Genomic DNA, 24,933 nt, shown 5'->3' with positions numbered 1-24,933 from the left:
AGGTTATTTGATGTACTGATGTTCCTGGAGAGTCTTGGAATGAAAAGCTGTAACCAAGGTGCATCAGGCAGAAGATAACTTGTCCTGGTTTGTTTGCTCTACACTGTACCCTGTGGTTACTGACTTTGTTTTTGAAGTAATGCAAACCCCAAACATCTTTAACTCACTTAACTAACGTAAAAAGGAAAGTCTTCTCAATAAGCTGCCTGGATTATTGTGAGCTGAAAAGAGCCAGTTAATTATCAAAGGAGTATTGCCTAGAGATGAATTGTGGTTAAGTTTCAGCTGTGCTCGTGAATTAAAATGGTGTATGTGGTCAGAAAAAAGAGCATTTGACGTTTAAAACCTTAACTGTGGAATTCTAAATTCAAGCATCATTTCATGTGTGAACTTGAAGGCTTTGTTTTCCTTTAAAAAAAGAAGATTAACATTTGGTTATTAGGCCTTTTTACATAATGTTACTTCAGGCTGACGTAGCTGATCAGCAAAAGTCCTGTGGGAATTCTGTATTCCCAGGAATTTCCAGCTGCTCAAAACGATTAGGGGGTTTTGCAAGTTGTAGTTTAAAAAACTAAACCCCCTTAATAAAACTGGAAGTAGGTACACTGTGGCTTGTACTAGGTTTAATGATGTGAGTTTAAGTGATACCTCCAGTTAAACTGGTACCATTTGCTGAGACACAAACACTTTCTCGGATTAGGTGGATTGTTGCCATTAATTTCAGTGCTGAAATGTGAAAACTGGTGCACTTTAATACAACTTTTAAAACCAAAATCCACAAATATTATGTCAGGTTTTCACATAATAGAAAAATGCTGTCTCCCACTCATATTTTTTTCATCTAGTTAGTGGAGCTGACAAGTTTTCTAAGTCAAATTTAGACTTTTCAAGTACCACAAAGTACTTCCAAAAATAAAGCTGTTTACTAGAACATATCTCCAAAAGCATTATGCTGCTTGAAGCCAAGTGCCTTCGAATGCATACCCAAGAAAGAGCGTTCCAAGACAGAAACATGGCACGTAAATTTATCTTAAATAGAAGCTGCATGAAAATTTGTTCACTTTTTCTTATAAGAGAGCTCATCCAGTACCAGTTGCTGCTTGTTTCCTGCCAATGGATGTCAGGGGTATTGCACAAGATGGGAGAGGATGATGGGAACTGAATAGAAAATGGGAAAACCAGTCTTGCTCATGACCATTTTGTTCCCTCTCAGTGGGAGGGCCAGGCCAGCACAACCACAGCTTAGGGAGCTGTGTGGTTAGTTAATATTCTCAACCCCCTTCTTGCTCACAATTGCCCAGTGCTCAGTGCAGATGCAACAGCTGCATTTTGTGAGGTCTTGCATTTACCTGTTTTGGTTTGCAATTTTTGTGGTTTTTGTTTCTTTCTTCAATATGTCAACTAAGACAAACAGGAATGATTGAAAGACTCATACACGAGTGACTGTGGCTGGATAAGGCCCAAAATTCTCCTAGTTCCCAGACTTTAGTGTAGCCACAAGACCACAGTGCTTTAGCTGAACTTCATCCTCAACTGAACTTGGCACAAAGAAGGAAAGAAGTTCCTTTTGAAATCTCTTCTAAATGTTCTAACTTGTTTTGTCCTTTGTATTCAACTAGTTCAGGAAAATAACGTTTCAGGTTTGGTTCAAGTAAATGTTATGTATTCCTAGATTTTTGATTTTGTACCTTTAAAGCTGATGGGTTGAGGTTTGTGGAAAGCAAGTAGCTGTGCAGTCTGCTGCTTTGAAGGGCACAGACATCAGTGGAAGGAAGGTATCACTGAAGATCTTCCTCCTGACTGCTAATAAAATCCATCCCATGTCTGGGCAGGATGCCTTTTCTTGCCAGGTTCTTATGGTTCAAAGTGCTGCTCTTCAGGAACTGTTAGGTATTTTGCTGTTTTTTTCTTTTTACACAGATCTTGAGTGGGAAGTGTGAAGAAAGTATAAAGTTAAATGTGCTCCTAACCTATTATTGTGGTGGGGGGAGGAAAACTACTTTAGAAGAAGTTCTCTTGAAGAGCTCCTTAGGATCCTGCATGTATAAGGTACCTCTGATCTGTCCTCTCCAATGCAAGCTGACTGACATGATGGGTTTGGAAAAAAAAATGGGTTTTAAGAACAAAATCATTATCTATTTAATTGAGATGTCATTCACGAAGCTGAGAATCCCAGAGGAATATGCTGGTAGTCCCTGTTCCCTTCTCCCGAGTGGGACACGTCGCCCAGGTGCACTGACTCTGTGAAAATATTACTTTGTATTTGTAAAGCTTTTCTTGCTCCAGAGGTAGTGTCACAGGTTTGGTCCTACTGAGATGGTGTCAGGCTCTCAGGCTGCTGTTACCTGCGAGTTCTGCCCAGAGGGTGAATGACAAGGTAGGAATACAGGAATTCTTTTCATTTGTGCATTTGCAACTCATTTGTGTAAGCCAGGTAGCTCTACTTGCTCAGTCAAGAGCTATACATACACACTGGTGCCTCAAGTGCAGGAGTGTGAACTGTCAGAAATGTTTCTGTGTGGATGCTTTAGTTCCAAATGTAAACACACAGGTGTGCTTGTCTGCTCCTGGTGCTTTGCCCTGTCCTGCACACAGCTGGTGCTGTGCTCACTGCTGCACACAGCCAGGGCAGCTCTGGGGCCTCACTGCTCTCTGTAGCTCAGGCTTGGTGCTTCTGGGTCTTGCTGGCTTGAGTGCATGTTTGGCTGTGAAAGATGACATGGACACAGCACACTCTGGGCAAGAGGAACAGTGACAGCAGCCCAGGGACACAGTTTGCTGCCACTGCTCAAGGAGGAAGAGCAGGACTCGTTGCCTTACCTCCCAGCACAGGAACAGTCTGTGCTGCTGTGCTCCAGCAGCTGAGCCACAGGGCAGCTGTTTACATATGGTACAGAAACTGAAAAGAAACAACACTATTTTAAACTGGATTTACCTAATCAAAAAGAGTTAACTTCGAGACTAGTTAAAATCCTGCATGTTAGAACACCATGGGAAGAATTACATCTACAGTGTATTTTGCACTGATATTCAAGTGGTTTTAAAAAATATAGTTCTTTATGATTGGATGTGATGTTAGCCTCCTGCTGCAAGTCTAATTTAACAGTTCACATGGGATTTGTGTTGTGTACCTTGAGCCACAATTACTTGAAGTGGTTTGATACAATTTCCAGAGGAGCATCGAGGTGAGTGCAACAGAAGTTAATGATAAGTTTGGTCTGTCACATCCAAGCTGATTAGAAAGCAAACATGAAATGATGCATTGTCCAATTTATTTTTTCCTAAGAACCTCAGCCTATGACTTTAAAAGCTATATGACCTGCCCACCCCAAACTGGAAAACACTGCCTTGGAAACATGCTGCCTGAGACCCTTACCATGGGGGGAGGCCTTTGAAAAAAAACAACACATGCTCTAGCATCAAAGGGATTATATAAAGTTAGAACAGTAAAGGAGAAGCTACACTGGATACACTGTAATCTAGAAACACAATTTTTAAATTTTTTTCCTTGAAAAAAGCTGGTGCAGAGAATACTGGTTTTATCCTGACTGGTTTAATAATGGCTAAGAATAATCACTTATTTATAATAAATTAGGTCTGCAGTATAAATGAACATATGAACCTTTCATACTAATGTTACTTTTAGAATATCTAAAATGGATTTAAACTATCTCAAGATTCATTTAATCACTTGCAATTTATATTACTTTCAGAATCTTCTATACAGCAAGTCGAACAGAAAAAAGCAAACATTTTATCAGCCTCTTTTCCCTATAACCACTTTCATATAAGACAGTTTTAAATAACTATTTTAGAGCATCTTTGTCTGCTCTCTCTCCCCCTTTTTCTAAAGGCAGCACAGCCAAAAGACAATGCAAGAACTGGCATTTGCTGACTGACTGTTTTCTTCTCCATCTGGTAAAGGCAAGGGGAAGACAGAGACTTGAGTCCCAGAATGGAAAATGTGAACTTAAGGTTTACTTTGCCAAATCTCCAGGGATTTCGTTCTTTTCCTTGGTTACAGTTGATAAAAGCCACTTTGCTCTGTCTCTGAATATCACTCTGTATTCAGTTACAAAAAGTTTTCAATTTGAGCTGTAGATAAATCTGTTTTGAAGCTTCCATTTTTGCTTCACTGAATCCAGTGCAAACCAAGGCAAGAAACTTCAGTAAAATCCAAACAGGAACTCCCATTAAGAATATCTGGAGCAGCATTTGAGTAGAATTGTATATTCCATTTTCTAGTGTCCTCATTCTGGGGAGGAAGAATCCTCATCTTCATCCTCTTCATCCTCATCATTGAAGGAGCAAGGTGTTTCACCGCGGGACTCCGAGTAGCGCGACGCTGCCGTGCTGGATTGCTGACTGCTAGGGGCAAGAAGCTGCCCAGTTGCTAAGGCCACTTCAGCATCCAAACACAACCCTGGATTCTCACTAGCAAAACAACAGAAATGGTGACATTTAGAGGATTTCTCATGAGGTTTTAAGCTTTTTCTTTGGCCTCAGCTTTTCCTTTAGTCATAGAAATGCTACCAGCAAGGAAAAATCCCAAAGTGTTACAGTAAACACAGCTATTAGTTATGAAAACTGATAAAGCATTGGAAAGTTGCACAAGAAAAGATTATTGGGTGAGTTTTTTTTATAAGCAACAAGTAGAATTGCTCAAGCTGAAGAAAGCTTAGAGAAGAATAAATCCATCACAGTCTTGTCAATACACAGAAATGTCTGCAATATGAAATGAGGCTATGAAATGCTGTGAGGAAGAACCTGTTCCAGAATAATCCCCATTTCCAGTTTTTTATGGCACAGGTAACCTCCAAGCAGCATATGGTGGTTGTGGTGCATTTTGGATTGGGGTTTGCAGCTGCTGGTGGTGGTGGGTGTTTTTGTTAGTTGTTGGTTTCTGATTTGAAATTATTATTAGACTGTGTGGACTAAACCTCTTTCACGAGAGCTTCAGCATTTGGACACCAAACATTCTTTTGCATTCTTCAGAAACATTACCAGGCTTTTGTCCATATGGAATCACCTATTTGCAGTCCATACCCAGGCAGGAATTTAAGGTTAGTCAGGAAAAAGGACTTGAAATTGATTCTATTCTTATGAAACACAGATACAAAATAGCTGGTATGTTCAAAATGCAAAGCATGTTGATTTGACCTTTCAAATATAATTATCAAGCAAGACACAATTAAAGACTTTTTCACAATCAAAATCAACTATAAAAGGAAAACATCTCAATTCCTGCATGCAAATGATATGAAATAGCAAAGTTACTTAAGTACCACAAGCACACATAACTATGCTCGAATAAAAAACTATTTTATTTACCTTGATTTAGCATCGTAAGTGTCTCCAGCTGCCTCTAAATGTGAAACTGCTTGTGCTGAACTTGAAAGTAACCCTTGGTTGATCCATGAAAATCCTGCAGACATATCTAGAAGAAAGCATAATGGTATTTATGATAGTTATTTAAATTTTTTCTTCCTTTTACTGTCCTAAACTTTGCAGTTAGGAGTCCTTAGTTTAGTCTGGAAGGTACCAGTAGCTCAGGGTGATTTTATATTGTAGATGTGTTCTCTGTAATCAAGATGAAATTACACCCCATGTATGTGGATGCACTCAAGCCTTCCACACTCTTATTTCTGTGAAGCTTTTCCCTCTGTTTGAAGAAGACTGACCCTGCCCATGACCCCAGCCAGTACTGCAATCACAGGTATGGGAAGATGAGTTCTGGAGTCCTTCAAGGAAACCCTGTGAGGTGTCTGAACAGCTCCAAGTGCCTTTGCTGCAGCTTGGTGAAGGTACAAATGAACTGTCTGCATTTGGATTGGACATACTGCAATGGAGCTGCACAGGCTCTCTGCATGTCAGCCACGTGTGTTCTGGTGGCCAAAGGCAGTTTCACCCTGGTGGTCTCATGGCTGGCTCCAGTGCAGCCTCCTAAGCCACTCTGCCACCACACAGAGCTGGGCAGCCACTGGGGACATGCACTGCCCATGGCAAAGGTGCCAAGACTCTGTTGTACACTGCACGTGTGCCAGGTAAGGCAGTCTCCTTCCTAAGTATGGGAAAGGTTATGGTTCAGACCATTCCAATGGTCTTGCAATAATGCTGAATTTCTTCAGGTAATTTGTAAAAAGCCCTGTGAGGTACAGGAATGGGTTACTTACAACCCTTGTAGTACTTGTTTTCAAATTCCCTAACAAGTAATGCCTGTCAGTTGTTTCCAGGTACAGGCATTTCTGCCAAGAGAATCAGCAAAACAAGTCCACTGACCCAATTACACTTCCAGGATTTTTTGGGGGTTGTTGTTTCTAATTTGTTTCTTGAGTAAGGTATTTCTATTGATCTACCCAAATTCCATATTGACACAAAGTTAACATCAAAACAAAGCTTCCAGGAATATCTAGTTCTTTTCCATGGTGCTTCATGTGGTTCCAGCTCAAAGCAATAAACCAGGAGTTGAGAGTCCTTACTATCACATCCTATGCCTCACCAAACCTCTGCTCTGTACAGCACAGTGGCAGTAAACTGGGATCGTGCTACTCAGTTTTATCCAGAATTGTTCTAGAACAGCAGGTAGAGGAATAACTAAATGTGTTTGACACATACATGAACTCACTTGTCCTCCTGTGTTCCTGTACAGCTTTGGTTCCCTGAGATCTGGCAGTGTGCTGCCTGGCACAGGGACTGCTCTCAGCAGGCTGACACAGCCATGTCCACTGGCTCACCATCCACTGGGATGGATCCACAGCCTGCCTTGTTTTGTGCTGCAGAAACCTGACAACAGAGAAGTATTTAAATGCCATCTTACAAAGCAAGGCTAGCAAGGGTGGTGTTCTGCCAGCACTCCCTGGAACAGGACAGCAGACATTACTAAGTGGGAGTTGTAGGGTGATCTGTGAGAACAGAACAGATGAGGATAGTTAAATGTGGATGTAGCTGGATGGCTTTCACTAATATTGCCCCAATGCAGGTTGGATGTTACAGACAACATGTTCTGACAGCTTCCTCCTATCTTTGCAGGAGGAGGCTAAGCCATTTGGAATGACTACATTGTATTTAGATTAATAAAGAGAAACGTACCACAGTGTGGTTTCCTGGTAATTTGAAGGGCTGTACCTGTGTGTACATGCTTCATATTCCAGAAGAATAACAAGACACTGCTAGTAATCCTGTGGTTTAGTAACATTTCTAGATAATAGCTAGTTAGCTTTACTTTCTGAAGAGCAAGGTAGAAGAAGGCATGGATTTTACATGAGGCAGAAAGGTGGTTCATAGATGCATATCCCTGCCTTATCATTGCCTTATACTTCTAAATTCTAACTGCCTTATATTTCTAAATTCTAGTTTCCAGTGGGCTCTGAGAAGCCATGGAAAAGACAGGGAGTTGAAGCCATTTTCAGTATGGAAAAGTCTGTCAAAATAGAAGTCTGCCTACCATAAAAAGACTTATTTCTTCTAGCAGAGCAGATCAATTACTAATAGCTACACTTTTGAACCAGGGAGAGCAGCTCAGAAAAACCTTCCCAAGGTGGTACACTCCAATCTAAGAGCAGCATCCTTATGAACTAGGCACAGCTTGCAGCAGATATACTTGGTAGAAATCTGTGCTTTACATGAGAAGGCTCTAAAGGAATACCCTTGACAGCTTTAATGGATAATATCCTAATGGTGCATAGTATTGTTGTTGGTAGCTGAACAAACTTGTTCAGTCAGTGTGTACTTTAGCTCTTTAGTTCCAACTCCAGCCCATTTTCCAGTCAAGGCTTATTATGCAGGTAGGTAGCAGAGCACTTCATGCAGGGAAGAAAAACAAAGTGTTGTAATCTAGATGTCTCAAACTGCACCACTTTCTCTGCCCACTGTTTAGTGGGATACGTAAAGTGGGATGTTGTTACCCCAACTGTTAGTGCCTCAGAACTTCTATCTCCTGCTTTGCTTCTTTAATCTGTGACCTCGTTTCCAGGAGTCAGGACTCACCTAACAAAGGTAGGACTGAGTTTTGCATTAACTGCCTGCAGTGTATGCATGGCTCACAAGGCACAGGATGTTACTTTGGATATGGTTCTAAGAGTTTCTGCTAGTCTTTGTGATGTATTTCTGCTCATCCAGCAATCTCCCTCCCTCCTTTACACTTGAGCTGTTCTGGTTTGAGCCCTTAGCTATAGTTCTACTTGTTTAATTGTCAGAAACTCCTCAGCCAGATGAAAAGCTTGCAGTTTAGTACCTGGAACCAGCCCAGGAACAGCACACAGGAAAGTACCTGGGTCACAGTGAAGAAATGGGCAGGAATGTGTCATTAGGATTGGACCCTGGGATGTCTTACGCTGGTGCAAGTGTCATGTTAGAAATAACACTGCCCTTTCCATTGCATGAAGTTGGCAAGTGTTATGGTTGCAGTGCAGGCTGTTGTCTGTCATCACTTTTCTCTGGATTGCCCCCTTAGCTAAAGCAACACTTTAGTGTTAACTTTTACTTTAAATTATGGTTAAGCTGCTGTATCCTCTATTCTCATGCCCTTCTGGGAAACAAGTAAAAGTAAAGTGAACTCATCTCAGTTTTAGACATTGTCAATTTTGACAGCCAAAAACCAGAAAACTGTGTTATGGACACAATTTAAGACAAACAGAATATTCTTCTCTGTGATGTTTACATGCCTTAGCTTCTGCTGATTTCTGTGATTTCAATGGCAGTCACACCTGAGGATCATATCAATGTAATGCTTAAAATGCATATTACAAAAAATCAAACACTTTTTTGCTAAAACATGGTGAAACCTACAGCAAACCTAGAAGACACTACTTTTTTCAAATTTGGCCACTTGAGTGATGGCTAAATCACATGACCCTCCTGAAAAGACAATACACAAACAAGATTTTGATGCACACATCATCAGTTCAGCAGTTCCAAGCAATTTATTTGGCTGTTTAATGGAAATAGAATGTTTTTTAAAGCTGAGATTGTCCAAGTTTTTTGTCAATTTTAAGTTTCTTTAGTTGAACTGGTTTAGACTTGGATTATTCCAATTACTCTTCTGGTCCTACTGGCAAGCATCACAGTGCAAACTACTGGTAGTGTTTGGAAGTCAGCAATTATCTGAAAAGATGACCAGGCTAAGGTCAAACTAATGTTGTATAGGAAATTACTTACCTACTTAGACACATTAGAACAGGACTGGCTTCTACAGCAGGTGAGTCCTTGGAGTCAGCTAGTGTGGGAGAACTTTAATCTTGAGTGTAATAAATTTCCTCCGTGAATAAATAAGAGACCTTGATCTGTTTTCCTTGGACAGTACTCACTGAAGCCAATGTTCTTAAAAGAGCCATCATGACAGCTCTAGAAGTAACCATGAATTCTAGACACCAGTGATGACCCTTCTATTTCACTGCTCTTCCAGTGTAAGGAACAATGTCTAAAGACTCTCAAGGTTAAAATGGGAAGTTACACTTAACCAAACATACATAACTAGACAACTGCTGACTTTTTAAGCATTGTGCAAAACATGTAAATCTGCCTCCCTTATTTGTCACTTCCTGCCATTAGAAACCTCTACTATGCAATTCATACTCTTAACTGTAGATTGGTGTTGCTTAATTAAGTAGCAAGCAACAGGTAGAAGAAACCTTTAAATATATGTACATATATAAATGTACATATGGTAGTAACAACACCTCTGGGCTAATTTTTTCAGAGGCTGAAACAGCTGAATGTAACCCATGTCTGAAGAGTACACTGCTTGCCTCAATGCATTTTAAGCAAACAATTAAATCAGTGCACTTCCTATAATTAAAAATCCAAACAGCTTCCTGGCTGCTGGTCTGTTCCTAGGGAAAGGCTCAGTAAACAGTGTAATGACACAGGGGCTTGTGCAAATGTAAAGAAAACTTGCTCTATGAAGGTAAATTAATGCAATTTAAAATTAAAAAGAAATTTTAGTTTGATCCGTGACACGTGGGAGCAATTAAGTAACTTCAAATTGTGACACTATTAAAAGACATGGGTTCTGCTCCTTGCCCCTTTTTCACATTGCTGGTAACTCATATGGTAAATAATTTTCACTTGAATGAACCTGTAAGGAACAAATCAAGATTTCTTACAACTTCTATCTTTTGGTATCTTTGGTGTCTTGGAAGTTAACTTTCAAAATTGATCAAAATTAAAAATAGGATATCTTAGTTTTGAAACCCACAGGACAAGAGAAATATCAAGAAGTGCTGATAAACATCAGCACATTTGGTGTGGTCTGAAATGTACTAACTTTACTGGATGTAACTGAACTCTAAAATTTATATTCAGCAGTGTTTTGGCAGGGGAGATAAAAGCCTCTGCATGGGACACACGTCCTGGAAGTCTTTGGAGGCTCTTGCTTTATTTAGAGAAGCTCAGTTCTCAGATGGCACCTGCTGGCCTGTGGGTCATGCAAAGATTGCACTCAACCAGTTCAAGATGCTTTTTTCCTTTCCTCTTCCTCAGTTTGGGAAGAGCTGCTTCTTCCAGTATGCTCCTCCATACATCCAGTTACTCAAAATTGATACCAATGCATGAAAATCTGTTCTTGGTATCCATTTAGTTATTTAAGAAATAATTTCTTCATAATGCAGCTCACTCAGAAGTTTGTTGTTACCAATCAGTATGAATTAAGTTTACAGGAGAACTATGATAAACCATCCAGAATTAACTGTAGAGCAAACTGGTTCATGTACCAACCCTACTAGTCCTATAAAACCTCAAATGTTACATACCTATGTAGGTAATCATTAACTTATTATCATTAAACTTGCTTCAGTTCACTAAGGTTATGGATTTGATCAGGAACAATACTTACAAGTCCCATCTAACTCACCTGTGATGTAGCCTTCTAAAGCTTTTGGCACCAGTGATTTTGCAGTTCTTAGGTCCTCAGCTGAGCATTTGCCTTCCTCGAGCCCAAAGGACATTCCCATTCTCTTCAGCACCTCAGTGTCATCATGAATCTCAAAAGTGTTATCGAAATTAAAGAGGTATTCAAATCTGCATGTAAAAAAATAAGAGTGAGATGGTTTTGAAAAGAGCACAGCTGGGCTTTTCTTGACTATTCTGTCTCTGGTCTTTGGTATGCACTGAGGTAAGCCTCTGGATTCTTCATTTTCTGTAAAGGGTCCTTAAGGAAAGAGAAGTGCAACAAATGCTGTCTCTCTCCTGTGTCTGTGACTGGCATGCCTACAGGGTTTAAAATGGCACTTTCTCAATTAAAGTAACTTCACCACTGCAGGAACATAGTCTAAAATTTTCTACCTCATTAAGTAGATTCAAAGGGGAAGAGGGAGGCCTTATTAAACATGAACCTTCACTTGCACTAAAGCCAATACTTTCAAAGGTCACCTGCAGCCCTGTCACTAAAATAACTGTTTTGTTTTTGCTTCTTTTACATTTCACTTTCTGTTCTAATGTGCAACACTCCTCCTGTGAACTGACCTATTTACCTCGGTGTAATTTTGCTGGTTGGGATGCAGCTAGCACAGCAGTCTGTTCAGAGTCCTGCGTGTTCACAGCCCACCATTTCTGCTGCAAGACTCTCAAAATATTTTTTGTTGCATATGGAAGTGGAAACAGTGCCATACACTCAGGGCAGCTCCAGGAGAAGCAGGGGCATTGGAGTGGCCTTACGCTATGTGCACAGGCTATTAAAAGCCTGGGGGCACTGGTCCAGGCATTACAACATACAGCTAGCTCCTGGTGCCTCATTTTCTGCTGGCAAAACCTTTATCCCTGGAAAAGCAACCCAACCATGAGATGCAATCTGTAAAAGATAACTCACTGGTGGGTCTCCCATAAATCTCCAAGCTCATGTCGCATGTCCGTTTTCTTGATAGGTTTTTTTTCTAATAGTCTTTTTCTTATACCTGGAGCCAAGTCAGCTTGGAAGTGTTACAGCTTGTGTGTCTATACATGGAATTTTAACTTAGCAATCTAATGCTTTGTGCTGGGTGTAATTGTCAGTTACAGGCACCATTTCTCTTGTGACTCCTGCTGTGTTACTTGTAAAGCCTATTGTTTAGGCACCAGTATTTACTTAAGCACAAGTACATTAACAGGGAAAATAAGATGTGCAAGTCAGCTTGGAAGTGTTACAGCTTGTGTGTCTATACATGGAATTTTAACTTAGCAATCTAATGCTTTGTGCTGGGTGTAATTGTCAGTTACAGGCACCATTTCTCTTGTGACTCCTGCTGTGTTACTTGTAAAGCCTATTGTTTAGGCACCAGTATTTACTTAAGCACAAGTACATTAACAGGGAAAATAAGATGTGTCACTATCCCTTTGTACAATTACTTTCCTGGACTGGTGCAGCTCAAGGCACAGAGCCATGTGTACACAAACAGGGATGGGAGACCAGTGTCATACCAAGTTACTATCAGCAAGCTGTGTCATTACTGAGTCATAACTGAGTCCCATTTTTATAGTGCTGGATCAAAGACTTCATTTACTGATAGCTCTGCATTCCTCCTCCCACGTGCTGTGCTCAAAGACTGGATGTTAGAAAGGAAGGTGACTTCTTTCCCCTCCCCACAAGTTTCCAAACAGAAATTTACAGTTGTTTCTCCAGTACAGTTTCTAGCAAGCTGCAATTACTGATACAGGAGGTCCCTGTGCTTCTTCTACCTTTGCTGTTAACAGCTATTTGAGGATTATCTTTCAGGAACTTGACGTGACCTTTTTGAACTTATGTAAACTTTTGGCATGAACAACATCAAATATTATGCTTTGCATGGACTGTTACAAAAACATTCTTTTTGTCTAAAACCTGTCACCTGGTACCTCCTCTTAATGTCTCTTGATTTTAACTTTAATAAGCAACTCTGTGTAGCTGTTCTCTGTGCATCTTCTCCCTATCACCCATGATTTTAGAGACACCTGTGAATCCCCTGTCCTCTCTTTTCAAGGCCAGAGAGCCCATCTGTTCCTCCTGTCAAAGCCTTCTCATACCTTCACCCCTTCTTGCTGCCCTCCTGTGTCTCTCTTGCCTGGTTAATGCTGTATTTTTTCCAAGAATGAGAGTGCACAGTCTTCCAGCTATATAAGCACTATATGCATCTAGTTTTACAATTTATTCCTTACTGTTTTTCCTAGTAATTCCCAGCATTGTTTCAGCTGTTACTGAGAAATCAACTTTTGTTCTCACAGAATCATCTCCTGGGTTGACATTGTATGACTCAGTTCTAAAAACTAGGTCCAGAGGCCAAAAATACTGTGTATACAAACTTTGGGTACACTTCCTGTCCCTTTTACTTGGTAAGTGCAAATTTGATCACCAGTGATTTTAACCTGGATTTTCTGCTCTTGCAGGCAATTCTTTCTGTAGGGTACCAGAGCTCACTTCCTGCATGTTCTGTCTAATGTACAGCATTGTGGCTCCAATGGCAAAATCTTCTGCATTTTCCATTAGAGATGTTCTAATATCCCAAGTTTCTGACACATCTGTTGTGTCTGAGTACTCATTAAACTAGCGATTCTGGTTCCTTTTTTTTCTTTTTCCTAAGCCCAACAGCAATTATGTAGAAGCATCACATACACTGAATATATTTTTCCTGATTAAATGGGACTGCCTTGCTCAGGTGCATCATCTTTTCAACGTGATTTTTAACTACTTCCTTTTTATCTGAAGACTTTGCTTTTCCTACTCGCACTTCAGAAACGCCATTCCCAGTATGCTGCTTGGCACCCATCTGCCTTCTCAAACTCAAAACAAAGCTTGCCCAATACCCTCTTTTATTACATGTGAGAAATTCCATTGTTTTGGCTGGATAAAGCCTGTTCTTGCACAGGAAGAAGTGTAGAGGACACAAACTTATGTTCCTCATGATACTAAATTGCCTTTATACGTACAACTTTTCCAAGCAATTACTCACCTTTAGAAGATCCTCTGTAAATACAGTTTTGAGTAGTAAATGCTGTGAGTTTAGCTTTTCACTGGACTTTCTAACATCTGTGCTTTATATAAATGTTATTTGGGAGAAGAAAGGAAAATGGAAGCCCTTTAAACAGTTGAGGCTGGAACCATGTGCAGAGCAAGCACTCAAGCTGACCAGTAATGGGGTTAGCAAATCCTCTCCAATAAACTGCAGAATGTGAATTCTCCAAACTGAGTGACCACTTTTGCTAACTGCCTGATTTAGCAGTGGTTTAAACACGAGCAATTTCTGGCACTGTTTATCTACAAACTGCTGCTGCCACTAATCAGTTGTACAAATAATAACCACAGTGGAAAGCTTGCTTAATTTGGGTTGTACACTTAATGACCTCCAGATGACAGTAATACCAAAGCTGGGTTATATAAACTCAAGTGCCAACAGCTCAAATCATTTTGGTGTGCTCACTTTTAGCAGCAATGTTTTCATATAGTTTAAGACCAAAGAAATGTGTTACACTGCTCTAGATCCCAAATGCCAGTTTCATCTCTGACAACCTCAGTGCAGCAGTTCTGAAGTTTTAGTATGAAACTGTTCGATTTTTTAATGACTTCAAACCTAAATGTAGAGACCTGTTCAAAAGCGCAGGAAGAACTGTATGGTGTGACTGTAAAATAAGGCTATAATTATGCTAAATAAAAATTGTTCCTAAACTTGCTGAACTGCAGTGCTGATGGGAGCATTCCAAAAGTCTTGCCACAGAATGTAGGGACTTCAGTCCAATTTTCTACAAAAATTCAGCTTACACTAGTGTTGCTGTTTTGCATGTTGATGCTTCGGTTACTAGCGACTGTCTATTTTTGCTGTCTGCTGACTGACTTGAAGTTCAGCCCAGGATTTGCATAGCACAGAGTGAAATCTGTAATCTACAGCATTAAAGCAAAGCCAGCTATTTCCAGCTAATAAACTAGTTGTGATCCGATTAACGGTTAACGTAAGAGTACCTCATACTTTCAGCCATATTTTCACAGGATGAAGAGCACGAGCACTCAGAGTTACACAACTGAAAGATTTTCAGATTACTGAGAGGGCAACTATAGCAGTTTGCTCACAAAAGCAGTGTTTCCAAATTCTATATCATCTCCTTCAGAGAAGTGGGTGCCACCTTTTTGCTGTTAAAAGACAGTTCTGTGTTACTGTTGTCACCTCCAGGAAGTCACTTTTGTGTCACGTGGATCAGTTCTGTTTCTGACCTTGCACATTTTCATGGCATATTAAGAGTATGAATTCAGATGTGCTACCACATGGAGTTGTTAAAAGCTAGTGCTGTCCTAGGATATAATTTCATTCAGTTACTCCTCCCATGTAGTGAAAGCTCTTTGATCTGTCAGTCTGAAGTGCCTTTTCCAACCATCAAAGTCACCTGTTTTAACTAGTGGTTGTAAAGCAATGCTCATTCCTATTACTACTGCAGTTGCATTAAATATTAAAAACACCCAACAAACAACCCCCTGAAATGATAGCAGCAAATGTAAATACAATCATTGCTTTTAGTAAACTAGAAAATTTCCCCTCATTTGTTCAAGGAAAAATTCCAGTCCACAAAGAAAAGAAAATGCTAAAAATTGGTTCTATAAACACTCACTTATCACTTGATATTCTGCAGTCTATAATTGTTCTTTTGCTAGTGTTGACTATTAAGAAAGGCAGCTGTATTGTGGAGTTCAAAGCTGGAGGGCCTTGGTTCTGCTGTTCATTTTGTTGATTTCTTTGTACCAAGTTTTTGAATGCTATTTGCTGTAAAAAGAAAGAAAAAAAGAAATGATCACTGACAATAAAAGAGCAAATAGCAGTGCTTCCAGGAGGGGAAATGTTGTAGGTCTTATTTACCAACTCTCAATATCTCTAGAAATTTTCTGTCAAAAAGGAAGCTGTGGCCAGACTTTCTCTTTGCACTAGTGAAGTTCACAAGGAACAGAAGTTAAACACCCATTTTTCACAGATATGCTATTGGCTATGCCCCCCTCACACTCCCTGGAGAAGAAACAAGAAAAGAGCACTAAAGCTTGCTGAAGAATGCTTCCCCATTCCCTTTGGAAAGGCACTAGAGTCAGAGGTCTTTTCTGTTAATTTTAATCCCTAATTACCTCAGACTAGAAGCTAGTTACACTGAAACAAAAGGTAACAGAAGTTCTCAGCTTCCTCTGTATTCTATCACCCAACCTGTGCAGCTCCACATGGTGGCCAGCTCCCTCTTCTCTGGCTCCAAAGTGTCAGTTTTGAAATTCTCCTCTGGCAGTGATTAAACAGGTGCTGTTTGTGACACTACTCATTGTCTGCTGATTTCTTATGTCTTCACTGCACAGGTATGAAAATGTGTGGGTTTAGGAATGTTACTGGAGGGACTAAAAGTCAGTGTTCTTTCCCACTTTTGAGGCACAACTTACTCCACTTAAGGGGAAGAAGATGGATACCCAGGATCCCAAAGGACTGGTAAACCATTTGACAACAAATGGAACGAGCTGTAGGCAGTAGGGGAGTCAACTCTGCCATTTTCAGACTAAAAGTTAAGAGTGTCTGAGTTGTGTCTAATTTGCACTAGAATAATGTCATGTAACTCTTAGAGAAGCTACTAATGTATTGGGTCAGACAGATAGCATCAAAGTTGCATCTCAAGCAGAGAAACAGGTTTTGGTGATGAAAAAAGGAGAAGCATCAGCTATTTAAAAGTTTCAGTGCATATCAATTACATGGAATTACTAATCAATGTAGTTGAATCAGGGAAAAAAGTACAGCCCTATTGCTGTTTGATTACATTTCATTTATTAAAAGTCAGCACAAACCAAGCCACTTAAGAATGCTCCTAATTGTTCTTATAAATGTTTCTCTATAAACAAGATGCATTTGGAATATATTCCTGCATTAAAGCCAAAACTCAACTCATCTCAAAGGTGCATGTCAGAATGTGAAGGTGTTGGATTTGCCAGCCTTCTACTCTGAAGATCCAGAAATGTGTCTGCCTCCAAACCACTCTGTACAGGTCAACACAAGTTCTCTTGTAAACTTCATAGCTTAGATTGAAGAGAAATTCTCAAGTAAGCATGACTCAGGGTAGCTCTGGGGAAACCTGGAGTCAACAAAGGGACTCGGGAGTTGTTTCCCCTCCCACTAACATTAGCAAAGCTGCAGCAGAACACTGAGGAAAGCTTGAGGCATGTGGATGCAGTGCTGTTTTACAGCAGGTAAAACTGCACCAGAATGCAAGGGCAAGAAGTCCTCTGCTGGACTGCAGAAAGGACACAAGGGTCAGACTTTTCACCCTAGTGTATCACAGCTGCTAAATCAATCGAGAAAGAACTTCAAAAGTTGTAAGATGTGGGATTTGCACTTGATATTTTCACTTATAGAAAAGAATAATCACAGTTAAATATACCTGCAGCAGCAGTTCCTGTAGCTGGGCTCGCTTCTGTTTTATCCTTTCCATCCGCTTCTGCTTTTCTATCTTAAAAGACAAATGTAAACGCATCAAGATACTTACCTACCTTGTCTGTTCCATTGTGCCAAACTGAACAGGTTTTCCTTGTGAAGGGGGTGAATTCCATGGCACAATAAGTAAATTGCAAAAATCTTTTCAGGCCTACCTGTTCACTATTTTCTTGGGTTTCAAACAGACCAACCACATGGTCATGTGAGTTCCTCCTTTAGGCAGGACTGACAAACTGTAATTTCTGTCTTTGTCAACAATTTTAACTCCAGTAAGGAATCAATTATTACAAGAGACTATTATCTCCCCACCCATTCCTCCTCTGCTGTACTGTGCACTGAGTGCCACTTAGCTCCAAATGAAATGCTTGCTTGAGGGGGTGCTTTGGGGTTTGGGTTTTTTCCCTTCTGCCTTCCACTCTTTTGGAATTGTGCATGTCCCACTGTTCTCCTAGCTACAAGCTACCAGACATATGTGTATGGAGGCTGGGCCCAGGATCATCACCTACATTGTCCCAGTGACCTCCACCTTTTGTCTGGACTATGCACTTGAGACTTGATTAAACTAATAAGATTGCAGCAACAAAAAGGGAGTAGAGGTAATATTTTCTATGTGAGCACAGAATCCTTTTCTTGTGACAGTTCTGTTAGTGCCAGTTTCTGGGGCCAAGCTGTGCTCACCCTGAACATGCAGTGTTTGGGACAGCTGGAGTGCTGCTGACCCTGCAGGCACAGTGCTATTTGGAACTGTCCTCTGGGGCCATACTAAACAACTGGACAAGAGTCATCATGGTTAAAAGGGTTTTTTCCTCATCACCCTGTTGGCTCCAGCATTAATCACTGCTCCCCAAAATACAAAACTCTTTAAATTACTTTTTCATTCAACCACTGAAACTAAACAAGATCTTTTAAAACTTAGCTGGCCCAAATGCTGCTATTTTATTTACAGTGTTGTTTGTGGTGGTTCTGCTCCTCAGACACTCTAGTGTTTAAAATGCTTCCTTCAGAGCACAGTAGATGACTTTCCTTGCTGGGACTCTTAAAACCAACAAACATACAGATACCATTGAGATATAGTTTCTGTATAATAAGCTTTTTTGTACTGATTTCTCTTTTTTGTACTGTTAATCTCATTACGGATTTAAACTGTAAGAAGAGTTGACGCTTTATGCAGCTTTAAAAGCAAAAATCATTCTGATTTTCACTGCATGAAAATGCAGCTTTATTTTCTATTCTTTTCTATAATGTCAGAGGAAGCAACATTTTTTAAAAAATATGCCTGGCTTCCATTTTGAGCCTGAAACATTGAATCGTGTGTGATCATGGAGATGACACAATGATACTCAAGTTCCATCCTTGTAACAGTGACCTGTATGGAAGACAATGCATTCACAAGAATGCATGTAAAATGCAGATATGTCCTTAATTTACAAAGCCCATCCTGCAGCACAACGATTGAGCACACGCACACTCCTTGGTGGATGCATTTTCCAAGCTGCTGGAATGGACAAGGACAGTAAAAGCTTTTACCTTACACAAATAGAAAGTCAATTGCTGTAAATGAGGCTGCATAAACAGAACTGTCCTGTGCTGGAGAGACACCCACCCACCTCTTCAGACACCTAATGCCCAAGTATGACCAACACAAAACATACTGAGCAGTATTTGCAGACAGCCATTACCACACGCTGCAGTAAGTACAGTGACTTGTGCTTTTTATTTATAGCACATTTGGCCTGAAGGACAAGCAACATTTGTGCATGTAAATTCTGGCATCCCTGCAAAAAACCACTGTAACTCTTAGCCTGCTGGAAAAATAATGGAAATAACCAGTAAGTAAAACTTTTTTGTTTCTCTGGCAGTTCGTAACTGGTATTTGACATCCCAGAAGGAATTGTTTTTCAATTTAATTTCCTTTGAATGACATTTCCCAAGTAAAGACATTAACAGAGACTTGGTCTCCTTTTAAATGTGTACCACTTTGTGAGCATAACTGCACCATAAATTCTTTTCTCTTTCTTCTGGTTAATTCAAGCTACTACAGACTTTAATCTTACAAATCACCCTGATTTAATACACGTCCATTGTTGTTTCATTTTTTAAAAAATCCTTTATGCAATGTACACTAAATAAAACTGAACTGAACTAAACAAACATATCCTTGCAGCTCATTCCCATATCAATAGTTGTATTTTCACAGTGTGCAAGCATCAAAACCTGTCAGGTTCAAATTGAGAAAAAAACCTCTTCTAACAAAGAGCATCTCCTTTATCACAACATGTGAACTACACAGAATTTCCCATGCACCTCCCCTTACCTCTAGGTTCTGACATTCCTGAGCTGAGTTGGTAGGAAGGCCAATCCATCTGATTTCCTTCTTCTCCTTTGAGATGATGTTCATTGCCATCAGGACGTTAAGGGCATCATAAACTCTCCGTCTGATATTTTTCTGATCATAAGCCTGCTAAGAAAATAACATGGCATGAATTACAACAAAAGAATCAAACCAGGAGAAACCAACTGAACATATCCTGAATATATCTATTCAGGTATGTAGAAGCTAAAAAGCCAAAATGGCAGTTTAAGTCAGAGTGGTATCAAAACATGATCCCTCATCTCTACTACTCCTTGGATACCACATGAGCATGTTTGGTTGCAAATGGAAGCTTCAGGCCTGCTTGAAGCATCTATGCAGGAAATTCCAACCATGGCAAGTCTGTCACAGCTGAAAAGCCTGACAAGACCACATATGGTACAAGAAAACTTTCAACCTTCTCTGAAAGTTGATTATTTTGGTGGACTCCTCCACGTTGTTTGTATTTCAGAGGGAGTTCAATTCTTCATTTTAATTCAGTATTTTTGCATTTCAGAGGGTAAGGCTTTGCATTTGAGAAGTAGTTAAGTAAGCACAGACTGTGGCAGGACAGTCCAAAAGCAGAAGGAACAGAATTCCATGATAAACCAACAAATCTGCAATGGTGCAACAATTTCAAGACACATCTGCTTACCGAGTCTGCAGCCAGGTGGCTGTTAGAATTTGTGAATTCTGACACCAGCTCATCAGCGACTTCGTTGTATGAAGTTGTTCCTTTGCGCTGAACTTTTTCACAAACTTTCATTGAAAAATGCCTCAGACCCTTCCCATTTTTATCTCCTTTTTTGCTTCTCTTACTGCAGAGATGAAAGAATCATTTTAATACACTGAATATTAGTAAGCTACTCGGTTACGCAGCAGAAGGTCTGCCTCCTGCAACAGGAATCAGGACTATCCTGATGAAAAATAAAACTGTTCTGGTGATTTGCATCAGTTTCTTGTTTCTTACAAGTTGGCAAAAAACGTGCACTAGAGCCCTTTCCCCTTCCCTGGCTATTTCTGCATTGATAGCATTTGAACACATGCTGCTGGGAAGATGCTAACAAATGAATTTGTAATTCATCTCCAGGAAGTTTCACAAAAAAAACCAAAAAAAAACAAAAAAAGGAAAATCTCACAGGGTGTTTATGTGCCTGGAAGGCAGATATATGGGAAACTCTCCTGTGTATACCTAAAATAGAAAGGCTTAGACATCCCTCTTCAAAATACAGCAGGAGATACCTTAATTCCCCTAATAACCAAGTCTAGCATCTGTGCCATCATAGCTAAGACAGAGATATAAGAATCTCTTTTGTGGAGAGTAAGTACATATTCACTGGGTTTTATGGTGCCAAATTAACAACTGGCAACTGTCAGGGTTATTTTCCATTCACCTTCTTCCAGAAGAGCAAGTGCTTAGATAATGGTAATGGAAAAAACCAGGAGCAGTTGGTTTTATCACACAAGCTAGATTTGGATGTGTATTTCAACAGAAGCCTTTAAAAAGCTCTGCTGAGTTGGTTTGGATTTTGGTGGGTTTCTTAATTACAGCTTTACAAGACATTTGATAATATGTTTCAGGGAGCTCTGTTACTTTACAGAAAAAAAGCCCAGTTCTGTCAGTAGTAACAAGCTAAGGAAAACATTAAAATACAAGAATGTTTTTCAAAATTTTCAATTTAAGAAAACAGAACACTGGAAAGGACAGAATAAAAAAAAAAAGGCACAGAAAGGAACACCAAAAGACTTAAAAAATACTCTCAACATTTCCAATACCTGTGGAGATACTCAATTTTATCAACCCTGATAGGCAAATAAATAAAAGCACCCTGGATGCCTTCAAAAGAGTTTCAGAAGCAAAGGAAAAGATCATCTGTTTACAAATGTCTGTCACATTGAAAACCAGCACCATCCTGTTTCTGAAGATCTGTTTGTTTTTCACAACTCCCAGTATCATCTGTAACAGCAAATGTATTTATCAGGAAGTGATAAAGCTAAAAGGAATGAATTGTAACTGCAAGGAATAACATCAACACAGCTTTTATGGGAAGGAGTGAAAGCTGCTGAAAGCAGGAACTGGACACCATCTCTCTGAAGGAGGGGTCTGAAGGAAAACAGGGATGGCCATATACATAAAATATTTGTTCAGTAATACTCACCTCTCTGAAAAATCTGACTCTATAAATTCTCGAGTCCGTTTTCGGTCCCTGAAAAAAACCAATTCAAATTGAAAATGAAAAGAACTTTACAGATAATAAAAATCATTCCTAGCTGGTTCTAATGTTTGCTGTTACATGTTTTTTGAAAGGGGAAAATATGACAAATGGAGAAGGTGGTTGGGATGCTGGAGGTTGTCTAAGCTCGCAGTCAGACAAAATCTCTTCCCAATCTTACCATTTGCCCATATGAATTTAGGAAAGTCACTTCACCTGGAACTATAGAAAGTGCTGCTGTGAGTGAGATAACCAAAGCCCAGCAAAAGGAGAAGCTGGGCTGCTTTGAAAATACCTATTTAAAATTCCACGTGGAATAAAAATGCCTTTAAACAGTGCATGAAGTACATCTTGTATTTTCAGCCCATTGGGATGTCCTGAAATCTTTAAACAAAAACCAAGGTAAAACACTAAACATGTTGCTATTAGAGCTGATGCATACAGAGCTGCAGAGAGAGGCTCTGAAGAAGCAGCTGACAGGAATTTTGCATAGGACTGGCAGTCTGCAGTCAGCTGGTGGTTCCTTATTATCCATTTATTACCCTGAGCAAGCAGCCTGCAGGAGCTGTATTCCAGGCTTGCCTTTCACTCCCACAGCTGACACAACGCACATTGCCCGAGCTGTCAGTAGGTTAGGTCACATTGTGTCCCTGCAGTTTCCACAGCAGGACTCACAGCAGGGCTCACTGCAGACTGCACAGCTGAACACCTGACACTGCTATGAGGGAAGCTGGGCAAAACCAATGGGTTTGAAGACCTGTGCCTTGAAATCCAGCATGGATTTGGTTGTGTGATCCAGAACACATCAGCAGGCATCTTCCTTGTTACCAACAGCAGATTTCTGTCTTTGGCAATCCCTGTCCATGGTGCTTAAGTGGGGGCTGCCTGCAGCCCAGCTGAGGGTTGCAATGCTTCCTTGGGCAGGGACCTGGAAAGGCAGTGAATGGAGACATGCCCCCTGGTCTGTAAGCCAGGCTGCCAGGGGCTGTGTGGAGTCCTGACAACGAATAGACTCCTCTCATTTGATTTTGGAAACAATTTGGAATCTGTGGAGGAAACAATGAGTAAAGCAAGTGGTTGGACTTGAAATCCTCTGGAACTGTCTTCAGCAAGAGCTCACTGCCTCGATTCAGCAATACCACAGACCCTTCCTCACCTCTGTTCTGCAGATGAAAACATGACCTATCGCATGGACACTTCTGCAGGGATTGATCAGTCTGTCTGGAGTCATCTGGCTCTTTTTCACGGCTGACACAAGAGTTAGGCTCATCGGAAATCCTGTGTCTAGATGTGGACAGTGCACAGGGACAGTGCTTCTCCTTGGTGGTGGTGGTTGGTTGCTCTGGGGGGTCCCTGTCACTGGGTTTGGATGAAACTCAAGAAGCCGTGGGTGTTGATTCTCTGAGCTAGCAAGCTGTGACCAGACAGGATAGCTTGCCCCTTCTTTGGATAGTGAAAGAACACCTTCCTGGTCTCCACATTTCACAAAATTTGCAGAAGCGAAGTAATCTCTGACAACTCCTTTTTTCAAATAAAATCAGGACTAAGTGGATTCAAAAGGTATTTCAGGAAATGAACACATACTCCAAAAAAAATCAAGCCTAAAATCTGCCCAGCTGAGTCTGCCATTTACCAGCTCTCTGGTGGTAATCCAGCAATTGGGAAGTCCAAGCCTATGGCAGTCCTTGCTTACAGAGTACAACGGTACAAATGCTGCACTCTAGTTTCTGCTGTCTCCTAGGTGCTCCCTTTGCCACCTCTAAAGTTGGAAAGGTACTGCTGACATTCATCACTGATCCAAACATTACTTTGTCCAGACCAGATTTCATTAGAAGAGACACAGAATGTCATACTACTCTGGAGTACCTCAGAACCCCTTGAAATTTGTTAATATAAAATTGCAATAAAAATACCACATTGATTACATTCAGAATTTTCCATTAATTTACTCTTTAAGTCTCTTGAAGTGATTTTCACAGCCTCTTCCCCCGTAGGCACGTGCCGCTATGCTCAACAGCAGCACTGCTTGGACATACAATGAATTTATGAAAAAAACATAGGCTTGTTTTAAGAGGACTTACGAATTTGTGACTCTGTTTTCACAAAGAAACAGACACTGCCATAAACCACAATTAAACAGTGAAGTGAGCAGTGCTTGTACTGCTGTGTTCATGTGCTCCAGACACGAGAAGTGTGCACCAGGCTGAAAAGCACACTCCATACTCTTTTTAGCTGTGAAAGAACTAGAAACTGTAAGCCAACATATAGATACAACAGTATAAATAACATAAAAGATCAGAACAGATCCTCAGACATCTTTAGACATGACAAAAATCTTACCCTGGGACCCATCCGGAAGCTTCCGCAATGTGTGTCTGTGTGACCATGGTTGGAGCTGGGTTATATGGACTCCCAATCAGAACACTCCCTGAATTGGTCAGTCTTTGTGGTGTGCTTATGATCTGTGAAATTTAGGAATGAAAACCACAGCTCTCTTAACCAAACAGAGGTTACCAAAGCCCAAAATTCATCCTAAGCACTGCACTAAGAAAAGCAGGAAGAATTCTGTACCAGAAGCAACCTGCAGTCAAAATATACGTAAGAGAGGTCAGCACAACAACTGCACACAGTAATTACAACACTGTTAAATTTTCAAATTGTACCCTATTGCTGCATTATTCATATGGAGAAGAACTAGACAACTAAAAACAATTCCTAGGTACGGCAAATAGGATCTGTACCTATAGACACCCAATTGTTTCTTTGCAAGCACTACTAGGCAATTTCTTGATCCCTGTAATCAATAAAGCCTCTTTCCTTCCAATGGATTTGTCTCTTGGAATTGTCTTTGGTACTGAAGACAATCTGAGCAGCAGGCAAAGTATTCCCTGCAGTTTCTGGCATTCACAAGATCCCAAGGCATTATAGGAAGCTAACAACACAACCCTGTACCTCTGGAATTACATGTCAAGTCTGCAGAGTACAGACA

General features: G+C 40.4%; 1 protein-coding gene across 2 annotated transcripts; it reads right to left on the bottom strand.

Moving 5' to 3' along the window:
• Positions 1-4,250: 4,250 nt before the first annotated feature.
• On the bottom strand, positions 4,251-24,400 carry TFDP2 (transcription factor Dp-2 (E2F dimerization partner 2)). Of its 2 annotated transcripts, none has more exons than XM_009075567.1 (9): positions 24,285-24,400; positions 21,891-21,938; positions 20,387-20,549; positions 19,696-19,842; positions 17,329-17,397; positions 15,541-15,692; positions 10,850-11,016; positions 5,332-5,437; positions 4,251-4,434 (listed from the first exon to the last, which is right to left on the bottom strand). In XM_009075567.1, exons 1-9 carry the CDS (start codon positions 24,329-24,331, stop codon positions 4,251-4,253), a joined length of 1,083 nt encoding a protein of 360 aa, XP_009073815.1. In that variant the 5' UTR covers positions 24,332-24,400. The 2 variants fall into 2 exon arrangements, with proteins under 2 accessions (XP_009073815.1, XP_009073822.1); XM_009075574.1 differs by having other exon boundaries at positions 19,696-19,839.
• Positions 24,401-24,933: the final 533 nt, after the last annotated feature.

Source organism: Acanthisitta chloris, unplaced genomic scaffold (assembly GCF_000695815.1).
Source record: "Acanthisitta chloris isolate BGI_N310 unplaced genomic scaffold, ASM69581v1 scaffold4280, whole genome shotgun sequence".
NCBI lineage: Eukaryota > Metazoa > Chordata > Aves > Passeriformes > Acanthisittidae > Acanthisitta > Acanthisitta chloris.
Note: the sequence above shows the minus strand (reverse complement) of the source record. Positions and strands in the feature narration are given on the sequence as shown.

Bases quoted from the DNA above. Each gene is read 5' to 3' on its own strand.
- TFDP2 (XM_009075567.1), bottom strand. From the start codon at position 24,331: ATGGTCACACAGACACACATTGCGGAAGCTTCCGGATGGGTCCCAGG. The intron at 21,939-24,284 runs GTAAGATTTTTG...GGTTTTTTTCAG, and splicing joins GCTTCCGGATGGGTCCCAGG to GGACCGAAAACGGACTCGAG. The intron at 17,398-19,695 runs GTAAGGGGAGGT...TTGTCTTTTAAG, and splicing joins AGGAATGTCAGAACCTAGAG to ATAGAAAAGCAGAAGCGGAT.